This window comes from Octopus sinensis, linkage group LG2 (genome assembly GCF_006345805.1).
Source record: "Octopus sinensis linkage group LG2, ASM634580v1, whole genome shotgun sequence".
NCBI classification, from domain to species: domain Eukaryota; kingdom Metazoa; phylum Mollusca; class Cephalopoda; order Octopoda; family Octopodidae; genus Octopus; species Octopus sinensis.
The window spans coordinates 113,074,002-113,086,085 of NC_042998.1; the positions used below are offsets into that span (position 1 = coordinate 113,074,002).

At 39.4% G+C, this 12,084-nt stretch overlaps 1 protein-coding gene across 1 annotated transcript in view; it reads left to right on the forward strand.

Annotated features, from left to right (window-relative positions):
• Window positions 1-4,513, forward strand: part of LOC115225648 (testis-specific serine/threonine-protein kinase 3-like) — a 12,508-nt gene extending 7,995 nt beyond the window's left edge. The window contains exons 2-3 of the mRNA XM_036498955.1: window positions 580-881; window positions 3,940-4,513. Coding sequence (XP_036354848.1) covers window positions 580-881; window positions 3,940-4,398 — 761 coding nt within the window. The 3' untranslated portion in view covers window positions 4,399-4,513. The remainder of the gene's footprint in view (window positions 1-579; window positions 882-3,939) is intronic.
• Window positions 4,514-12,084: the final 7,571 nt, after the last annotated feature.

A 12,084-nucleotide genomic window follows, 5' to 3' on the forward strand; every position in this document is an offset into this window, starting at 1 on the left:
AGTTCGGTACTTTATTTTTCGGGCCCAAAAGTCTGAAAGGTTAAGTTGACATGGGCGAGATCTGAATTCAGAGTGCAGAAATCCGAAACAAATGTTGTAAGGCATTCTTTCCGACGATCTAATAACTGTGTGTGTGTATGTACATACATACACACATACACACACACACACACACACACACATATTTACGCACATATATTTGATAATATTCATAGGGAGACGAAGACACGCTCATGGAATGTGACCAAGTGAGGTTTATTTTCCAACATAGTCCCCCCCTTGCTGTTCATACACTTCTTTGCGCAGCTTGGATCTCATTGATGAAGCTTTCAGCTGGTTGGTGAAAAGAATTACCAACAGCAGATATGACGTCATCATCACTGCGGTACTGGTTCCCAGCCAACTGTTTTTTCATGTTGGGAGAACAGATGATAGTTAGATGGGACCAAATCAGGAGAATAGGGAGGCTGATCAACCAGTTCAAAGCCACTGCCATGTGATTACAAAGCAAACTTCTGATCCGTACAAGAACGAACATTCGACTTAGTTTAGTCACTTAGATTCTTCTATCTCTTCTAGGTAATGGCAGTTTCTCTAAGGTGAAGCTACTGCGCAGTCTGACTAATCACTCACAACAATTTGCAGTGAAAATCGTAAACCGTTCGAGAGCTCCACGAGACTTCTTAACTCGATTTTTACCGAGAGAATTGGAATTTTGGCCCAGTCTTAATCATCCGAATATTATAAAATTTCACGAAACTTTTGAAGAAATGCATCTTGTATATATGGTCCTTGAATACGCCAGCCGTGGAGATCTATTAGCACACATTCAGAAATATGGTTCTTTGCCGGAAGACAGAACAAAAACACTTACACGGCAGGTAAATTCTTAAAATCTTATTTATATATTTACGTTAGTAGTTGAGTGATTGTTTACTTTTTCTGTCTTATACTGGAGGAAGTGTTACTGCCCTTGATCTTCTCAAGCCCTCCCAGAGTAGTAAGACTTATACGATTGAAATTCAGTTGAATATTTGTAAATAGATATCTACATTGAAATGAAGAGCAGGAAATAAATTACGAATAGTTCATGTTTGGGGTAGGAGGAATCGGATCAGTGATTAGTGTGGGTGGTGATACAGTTATTGTTTAAACCCATCCAATGTGAGTGATCAAATTTGTGATCAGAGACGTTCCATCTTTGACCATTTCAATTTTTTTATATCACGAACTACGTTGTTTAATAAATAATTCTTTATTTAAGAGTTGCAGTACAGGTGCTCTTCATTATCTTATAATGGCTCGCACACGAGCCAGTTAGAAGTGGTGTGCAAATAGCTAACAACAGCAGAAGAAAAAGCAGAGAGAGGAAAGCGATCACGTTTTTAGGTCAGCGTTTGTAGTATGATATTAAGCGAGTTTTTGCCAATCGCTTGAATGACTGCAATCTTGGATGTTTGTGTATATTGCTGCAAAATCGTTCGCTAATCTGGAAGTAGTATTGTATTGGCGGTGTAGGCGATTTTATTCAGCAAGTTATCAGGACTAAAGTATTTTCTGGTCCGGAAAAGGAAGACTAGTCTTGGAGTAGTGTTTAAGCTATGCCATTGATGAGGGATCGCCAAGAGAGATCATCAGGGATTGTGAGGACGAATATTTTAAGATAATCTTACAATGTGTTACTAATTATTAGTCTACAATTGTCATAATGTATGTAAATATCATCAAAATGGAGAGGAATATTTAGGAAAATACATGTAAAAAGAGAACATACTCCCGTGAATAATCTTCTATTTTGTGTTACTTCTTTTAATAGAGTCTGCGCTCGGAGATTGGGGAGAGAGGGAGTAAACAGTAGCATGTGTATACGTTTGAGCGTAGACAGTTAAATAGGATACTATAGATAATGTTAATGTGAAGGCAATGTACTCCTCTTGTCGTCGGGACCTCAGGCTTGGACAAGAAGTTAGACTCTTCTGTACCATACTAGCCCATTGCCTCAATATGCCGTCGATTAAATTGACCTCAGTACTTTATTTTATCGATACCGGAAAGGTGAAAAGCAAATTGACTTCAGCTGGGATTTCAACTCTGAACGTAAAGAGCTGAAGAAATGCAAGGATTCTGTCAATTTAGCACCCTCCTCCATAACCAATGAATTTAGTTTATTTAGTAGGTGAGAGTCGCAATTGTCCTAGCAATAATGCTTCTTACTGAAGGCTCGATGGGTTTTTTTCATCTTATCACCAACGCTTACAGCTCTCTCTCTCTCTCTCTCTCTCTCTCTCTCTATCTCTCTCTCTCTTTTTTTCTCTCTCTCTCTCTCTCTCTCTCTCGCTCCAGTAACTAAATCTCTATGCCAATCATGGGCACAGTACAACCTGCGGGACTTTCTGAATGGCAGGCCTAACGAAAAGTTATCTTAAATTCTTTTGGTAGTGCGGCCCACCCGATGATGAGCCACGCTTCATGCTGCCTCATATTGAACCACGTGTCATGCGGCCCGCTTTGAAAAATGTTGCCTATGCTTGCTCTGCGTTGTTGCTTGACCTCCTATTAGTAGCAACCAAACCTTTCCCAAATCACACTCTTTCATTTAAAAGGGTTTTGATTATTTTGATTATAGGATCACTCGATCAGGAGTTTAATGATAAACCTGGAGTTTAATGATAAAAATTTTTAATTAGTAACAGACACTTCCAATATTCTCCTGTAAAGTATGGCAGAGACACACCTAAAATTAGGTAGAAGCACAATATTATGACTCCATTACTGAGGGGAATTGGATCATTGACGAATGTGCATTTAGCTAGAAGAGTTGAGCTCATTTTTCTTTTTTCAAGCAAGATCAATGCCGTATTAAGGAATGGGCACAACTGAACATTTACCCAAAGTTCTCACGAGTCTAGATGCCAAATGCCAACCAATGTATGTTGTGGTTTGCAGTCAATAAACGCATAGGATCTTATAACAATTTTGGGATCTTATAACACTGTTGAAACGTCCCTGGACAAGACATGCATTTTATGGAACACTGGACCATAAGATATAAGTAAAGCATGTAAGTATTAGGTTGAAAAATTCTTTGGGATAGGAAAAGTCGAAGGCTGCTCGATTTTTTTCTATCCTAAGTGGTTTTTCAACCCAGTACTTACAAGCAGCTTTATTTGATGTGACTCGAGATTCCAAAATAGAATTATTTTACGTTCTCTTGAAAGTTTATAAAAGTCTTATGATTTCAATGTATTTTAATTGCTTAACTCTTTAACTGAGAAATTAATTTTCATGGGTATTCCAGTAATGATGTTAAGTATTTACTGCAAGTCACGTTGCCTCAATAAATTGGACATATCTCAACGGAAAATAGTATCAAACATGGCATTTCTCAACAAAAGATAGATTGGTTTATAAAACTGCTTTCCGCAGTTAATGGTAATGAAATTTTCAATGACTATTTCTGCTTCCCGCAGTAAAAGTGAAATCAAGAATGGTTTCTTTCTAATAGTTAATCCGACCCTGTTCACAGGTATCTAGCTGTTACCAGCTTCGATAGCAATCGCCAAGTAGTGAGCTCCGCAACATCAGTTCCGAAAAGACAATACTCAGATGTCTGTACATGTAGCACAAGCTATTTAATTCTCCATTCAACAATATTATCAATTTTCATTTATTTTTTCTCTCCTTTTCCTTTTTGTTTTGCTAAACCCCAGATCAGGCCAAATCGGATATACCTATGATTAAAAGCGCTTCATTTGTGAAGAGCATGTCTTCTGTTTTTCAGATACAGCATATCTGAAGCTATGTTAACCGATGTTGCCTATCATTTTTAAAGATAGTAGAGTGTGTGTAAGATTTTAATGATATTTGGCTAGTTACTAGCAAATCGACTACATATTCGAATCGTCTTATTTATTAATTATATTTTATTCATTGTTATAGATATGCCAAGCGATCCATTACCTTCACAGTCAAAACATTACTCATCGTGATCTCAAACTGGAAAACCTTTTACTTGATGACCTCGGTAATATCAAGATTACAGACTTTGGTTTCGCAAAACGTAATTATGTAGGAGAATTAAGTCGAACATTTTGTGGTTCCAAGTCATACGCCGCTCCCGAAATTCTACTGGGGAAACCTTACGATCCCCGCAAAGCAGACACGTGGGCAATAGGTACGATCCTTTACATTATCAGTACAGGTAAAATGCCGTTTGACGAAAACAAAAGCATAAAAAGTATTCTAGAAGAGCAACAGAAACTTGATTTCCCTCTATACAACTATCGAAAACTGAGCAGCGATTGTAAGGACCTTTTGAAAAATTTATTTACATTTGAATATACGAAAAGACCGACTGTCTTAGAAGCACTTTCTTGTCAATGGTTTAAAGAAGAATGAAAAACAATATCGTTAAACTCATCTGAGAGAATTATAATGGGAATAAATGGCAAAAATAACGTGATTAAAGAACTGAATTAATCGAAACAGTTAAGAATAAAAATATCAAATACAATCAACTTATTAGTATGTGTACGCCATATATACACATACATACGTATGTATGTATGTATGTATGTATGTATGTATGTATGTATGTATGTATGTATGTATGTATGTATGTATGTATGTAAATGGCTATATCTGATTCCCGCAGCAAAATCGAAATCAAGAATGGATTCTTTTTAATAGTTAATCCGACCCTGTTCACATGTATCTAGCTGTTACCAGCTTCGATATCAATCGCAAAGTTGTGAGCTCCGCAACATCAGTTCTGAAATGACAATACTCAAATGTCTGTGCCAGAGATTATGGCACTCCCATATCCCTGAGCCTGCGACTCATATTGGCACCAGACATCTCGTTCTGGCTTGTCTCTGGATAATGTCAATAAAGTGGGGAGGGTCTATGAGGTGTCGTGCAATCCTTATTGGACCTAAAACTCTGCACATGCATTGCTGACCTCTCCTCAATATATGCTGCTTTCCCCGCCCCCTATATATATTATTTTATTTTCAGTATATATGCACCTTTATTTTTAGTATATATTTACTTATTCTTAGTATATATTTATTTTATTTCTATTCGGAAGTCCTGCGGCGGTGCATGCAGAGCTGACGGGTTGGAAGCATGTAGTCAGCGACCTGCACGTAGGCAGCTCATGCTAGATATAAAGTCGTCTCCTAGTCGCCCAATACAGCAATAGGATTCAGTTGTTGCATGGGTGTCTAAGCAGCTCCATTTGGAGAGGTTACTGCTCACTCGGAGGCCGGGGAGGTTCCAAAAGAGGTGAACCAAAAATTGCCTGTCTTTCTATATCTGGTCAGTTTAGCGCGATTGGCGGATGTCCACTCTGCGCTCGAAAAACAAGGAGACATTCTTTTATAAAATCTGGATAGAACTTGAACATTTCATGTTGGAATGTGCGCACTCTGTAGGATAACAAGAGTGATTGTAGGCCTGAAATACGCACTGCACTTGTTGCTCGCGAGCTGAATCGCTATAACATTGATTTAGCTGCACTTTCAGAGACTCGTATAGAAGGTGATGGTCAGCTTGAGGAAATAGGGGGTGGATACACCTTCTTTGGGAAGGGGAGGCTGAAGGAGGGGCGCAGAGAGGTTGGTGTTGGCTTTCCAGTTCGATTTGATATCTTTAAGAAGTTGGGGGAGCTTCCTGTTCTTATAAATGAACGTCTAATGACTCTACGATTGCACCTGAAAGGTAGACGGTTTGCTACTCTAAGTGCCTATGCACCTACTTTGACTTAGTTGTAATGAAAATAAAACTATTTTTTATATCCAGCTGAGAGCCATACATAGGAAAATCCCCAATTCTGATAAAAGTCGTTCTACTGGGGGATTTCAATGCTAGGGTTGGAACAGACTAGCAAACATGGAACTCTCTAGGATGTTTTGGTGTAGGGAAAATGAATAGCAATTGTCTCGTGCTGCTGGAGCTTTGCGATGAATATAGACTTTACATCGCTAGTACTCATTTTATGCACAAAGGTGATCACACAACAACATGGATGCATCCAAGGTCTAAAGTTTGGCACTCGCTGGATTATGTCATCATCCGAAGGTGTGACATCTATGACATTTGTAATGTCAAGTCCTTTCATGGATCGGAATGCTGGACAGATCCCTGTCTGGTGCGAGCAAAGTTCCGGATGAGGATTAGAGTGAAAGGGAGAAGAGAGCTAGTTGGCATTCCTCAGCGTCTGAATGTCCACAAGATATATGATGCTGTGTCGAGGAATGAGCTTCAGACTTGCTTGTCCAGCATTGAAAATACTACAGTATGGGAAGATTTTCAAGACCAGGTTCTTCAATGTGTTGCTGAAACACTGGGATATGCTACTGCCAGACACAGAGACTGGTTTGATGAAAATGATGCTGACGTTCAGCGACTATTGGCTGTAAAGCGCCAGGCCCACAATTTATTGCTGCAAAGAGGACTTACGGCTGTGCCGCGAAATATAGCACTTGCCCACTATGGCGTGTAAAATCACTACTGCAGCAATCTCTCAGGAAGATGCAGAACATTTGGTGGGAGGACTTTGCTCGTGATGTTCAGGCTGTTGCTGATGCAAATGACAGCAAGAAGCTTTACTATCTTATGAAGCAAGTTTATGGGCCTAAGAGCTCTGCATCAGCTCCTTTGTTTTCCAAGAAGTCTTCTACTCTATTTAATAAATCCACAGAAATCACAGGTCGCTGGATTGAACGCTTCTCTGAACTCCTGAACAATGAGTCAGCTGTGGATGAAACAGTGATTAATACTATGCAACAAAGACCTATCACTGGCTCTTTAAATTCCACGCCCTCAATGGATGAGGTAATGACAGCAATAAGTAAATTGAATTTTGGTAGGGCATCTGGGAGGGATGGAATTTGTGCTGAGGTCTTGCGATTTGGTAGTGATTACATCATACAGTCCCTTCATGAACTTATTAGTGTAGTCTGGAGGGATAGTGCAATGCCTAAGGACTGGAAGGATGCAATTATTCTTCCTTTCTATAAAGGAAAAGGAGCCAGAATAATGTGGTAACTACAAAGGTATTGCTCTATCAGCTGCTGGCAAGGTTCTGGCAAATATTCTTCTTACTCGCCTGAATGGGTGCCTCGTAAATGATGTCCTAACTGAATCACAATGTGGCTTCTGATCTGGTAGAGGTAGAGGGACAATGGATATGATTTTGACAGCATGACAGATGCAGGAGAAGTGGTTTGGGCAGAATATGGATCTTGTCCAGGTATTCATTGATTTAACCAAGACCTTTGATACTGTGAATAGGGCCTTGCTATTGAAAATACTTGGCAAACCTTGGATGTCTGACTCACTGTGTATCTATAATTAAATCATTTCATGATGGGATGGCGGGTTGCGTCAATGTTGGTGGTGGCATGGCGGGACCCATTCCTGTAGAGAATGGTGTCAGCAGGGTGAGTCCTTGCCCCAACTCTCTTTTCTTTGTACTTTACTACTGCTTTTACTCATGCTTTTGTTAAGGTTAGCTCTCTGGGAATATAGTCAGGTATCGATCTTCTGGCTGCTTCTTTAATCTGCGCCGATTTGCTGCCAATTCAAAAGTTTTCTAGTCTCTTATTCGTGACCTCCTTTATGCAGATGACTGTAATTTAGTCACTCATACAGTGGATGACATGCAAATACTTATGAATCATATTTTTGCATCTTGCAAGACATTTGGACTCAGCATTAGCCTGGACAAGACTGTTGTAATGTTCCAGCCTGCACCAGGAAATCCATATGTGGAACCAGCTATCTCGGTTGAAGGAACAATACTGAAAGTGACAGACGAATTTGTCTACCTAGGCAGCACACTCAGCCGTTCTTGCACCCTGACTGATAAAATATTTTTCAGACTACAGCAAGAAACTGATTCCTTCCGGTCTCTTCAGTCTCGTGTCTGGTCCCAGCATGGCATCACAAGGCAAGCAAGAATTACTGAGTGCCGCGCATGTGTACTGACATCGCTCCTTTACTCAAGTGAGACATGGACCCTTCACAAACTTCATGTAAAGGTCCTTGAACGCTTTCATCAATAAACAAAGAAACTTTATTATATATATATATATATATATATATATAGGCATAGGAGTGGCTGTATGGTAAGTAGCATGCTTACGAACCACATGGTTCCGGGTTCAGTCACACTGCGTGGCACCTTGGGCAAGTGTCTTCTACTATAGCCTCGGGCCGACCCAAGCCTTGTGAGTGGATTTGGTAGACGGAAACTAAAAGAAGCCCGTCGTATATATGTATATATATATGTATGTGTGTGTTGGTGTTTGCGTGTCTGTGTTTGCCCCCCCTCCCACCACCACCACCACAACCACAACATTGCTTGACAACTGATGCTGATGTGTTTACGTCCCTGTAACTTAACGGTTCGGCAAAAGAGACCGATAGAATAAGTACTAGGCTCAATTTGCTCGATTAAAGGCGGTGCTCCAGCACGGCCACAATCACATGACTGAAACAAGTAAAAGAGTAAAGAGATAAACCATAACAAGTCAGGCGGTATAAAAGGTGAATATATTTACTTAACCGAATGTCATCGTTAGGGTTACAGTTGTTTCTTCATGTAATGATAATTTCAGTGCCTAATAAATTGTGTTTACATTCTGTACTGATATGCATGCTGTGCATTATACAATACAATTGCGTATCCACAAATCAATGCAGATAAAGAAAGCTTGCGTATCAGATCACAAGAACATCGTGGTTACACCAATGATTCAACTCTCTACCTCCTGACATTTTATCGTGTATATGTTCCTCATGAAATAATTTCATCGATTGCATCTCCTGGACTTCAGCTGCATGGAATTCTGCATTGGATTACTATGTGGTCTGGTAGCCGAGTCCACTGGAAGAGCTTTCTTTGATAGCCACACGATCCTATGAATCCATACATTACACTACAAATTTATACGCACACACGCACGCGCACATGTATACGTGTGTGAGTGTACGAGTGAGTGAACAAACAGGAAAATAGCACTCCACACATTTAGTAGGTGTTACATATATTTTTTAAATAAGAATTTGACTTAGCTCCATATGACTTAGAGGTTCGTAAGTGCGTAGGACGAACTAATCCTATTAGGTGCGTTCGTCCTATGCAATCACGAACCTTGCAATTAATTGGAGCTGGGGGGGACTGTGTTTAAACTTGTTTCCAGATGATGGTATTCAAGTGAATATGAACGGTCTTCAATAAAAATGAAGTGACATTAAGAATGGAAATGAAAATGGTGCACGAGTTACTGATGATGTGATAAGAGGCATCATATCAACTGGATATTGTGTTCTGTAAGTGTGGTGACACAACATACATCTCTACAAGTTTGTTAGTATAAATATTTCTGCCTATTCCTGACAAAACCCCTGCAAATGTCACAACCGACTGACGTTGCTTTACATCCTATACATCGGAACATTGTTGAAACTGTTTCTTTAATTGCTGGGTATGCAGGACGAGGCAAAACCCTATGGCGTTCACGGGTTTACCCAGACTTTTGAGATTGTTACCATGAAGCGTTGCCAGTCAATACTCGTAAGAAAGGGAGGGAGTTTCAGAGAGCCGATCATTTTCGAATGAACGACTGGGTGTAATAACTTGTACGCGACTTGAAGGTGAAATGTGATGAGAGGAAGTGAGACGAACCACTCACGAATACAGTAGCGATAGAAAATGCGGAGAGCAGATACAGTACACTTGTGGGTCAACGGTTAGAGCGAGTGACTTTACGACAATTAATCGGTTCATTCTTTTCTGAATATAATGTATATCTTGCCTACGAAATGTTCAACAAAAAAGATCTTGGTTTTGTCCATGTGTAGATATTTCAATAAATACCAATTCAAAGGCTATTCCAGCTACAAACGACGTTAATAGACCACCACTCGAACAGAACATTTGTAATTGATTATCTGTACAATAATAAAGTAATAGTAATTCTTTCACATAACACCATTAAAATGCGTATTTGACACCTATAACTATATATTCTCAAACATTATATAATTCCTCTTATCCAGTTCGAACAAACACGCGCACGCGAGCGAATATATGTATGTATATAAATGGGCAATCCAACGATTCTAACTATCAAACAGATTAATAAAATACTTATACTTTCCATTTATATTCCATATATTTCAATATGTAATTCTAACACAGTACTTAATACTTTACCGCAAACAAGAATGTTCTTAACGCGTTTAATTTGTTACAGTTTCAGTAACTTAATCAGTTTACTATGTTACGTTTTCTTTCATGTAAAAATCTAAATTCTTATCCAAATATTCCTAGCAATCAGGCATTTAATATACACTAAATATTAACAGTATATTTCATTATCTAATTCATGCAAGTTCAGTAAGGGCATGTGAAAACATTTACCTAATATTTTATTCTTGGCGTTCTTCAATTCTTGAAATTATTTGAAAATGAGTAGAAATAGAAGTATCAGAAAAAAACCACTCATGAAAATAAAACCATTCTTATAATGTGTGAAAAGGGGTGTGCCTAGTGGAACCCCCATGTCTAAATAGTGGAACTACAAACCTGCAGCGACAAAAATATATTAAAAGTTGCGAAGAGCCTCTGCATATATGAGATCTGTATCCATCATAACCTTGGGAGTTCTGAACATTATCTTGTCAGCAGCTCAGAATACTTACTATTTTTGGTTTTACCTACGAAGGGATTAATGAAGAGATTACGGGGGCTTCAATTTCTACATAAAACTAGCTATTAACAAAGCAATATTTCTCAAGATATAATCCAGCAACTTACCTTTGACATTTATTGATTGACATGACAAAGTTTAAATATTCAGGGAACTGGAACCTTTTAAATCAGTAGAGCAAATTTCTTCTCTTGGTATGAGTGGAATTTTGAGTATAATTACAACTATGCTTTTGCAACATCCAGTGATATTGGTATTATTGATGCATGCGGCAGAAGCTTCTTAACCAAGTCAGATGGTTTGGTTCTCTATAACATAATGCAATATAGTGCTCCTTTGATCATCCATTGCGGTTAAGCAGCCAAATGCACTTGGAACATCAATGCAGATTTCCAAAGAACCACAGTGGTGAAACGCGCAGAAAAAAAGTCATTTAAGCTTGTGCTTATCGTAATTTATCGGAGGTCGCCATTTTGAATGCCTGCCTTTGTTAACTTAACAAGGTCAAGGTGAGCTCTGATTGGCTGTATATAAAAGAGTTCATTACTGGGGTCCGAAACTCTCGTGCGAAAAAAATTTCGCGACCAGGCCTGCGCTGCTTAACCACAGGACACCTGCCGGGCGAAAGCTTTTCACCTTTGATTCCAGCCTCATTTGCACCATTATTTGGTACACTTGTATGAGACATTTTCACTCAATGTTGAGGTTAGCCACCAACCAGTATTTTTATCAAGATACCACCTCTAGTAAGATTGTCAACCAAGACAGCATAGCTCTTACTACCCATAAGTTGGGACTGTTCCCATTCGCATTTCTGAGTGTTGGGGACCATGTTCATGATTCTCACTAGGAGCTAGGTGGACATCAGTCGGTCCCGTATCCTCATCCAAACATTGCTCGAGAAATAGATCCCGATTCGTGGTTCATTTTCCTCCATACCAAGCATGGAGCCGTTGGACACTGACAGACTGTCACCAATGTGACTAAGAAGTCCTATCTACCCCAGTTTTAAAATCAGAGTGTTCCTTCTCCAAGACAGTCAACCAAGGCTCACAGGTTCTGTCTACCCGTCTATGGAACGGCCATTTACTCTCCTGAGTTCCTCTACTTTTTGCAGGATTTTGATTTTAATCCCACAATGTTCCAAACTTCACTCTCCTCACCTAGCAAGCTTAGTGGGGTTTTCGGCTTCGTCGCCGACGGCTTGACCACGTGACGGTTGCACAACTCCACTGCTTAGTCCACGATCTGAAGATATTTTCCTCGTACTAATCTCAGAGGCCCTGCTGCCCTTCATCTGACAAAGACATACAAAAAGATTTGAACTAAAATTTTTAAATGATCACCGAATTCATACATAGTA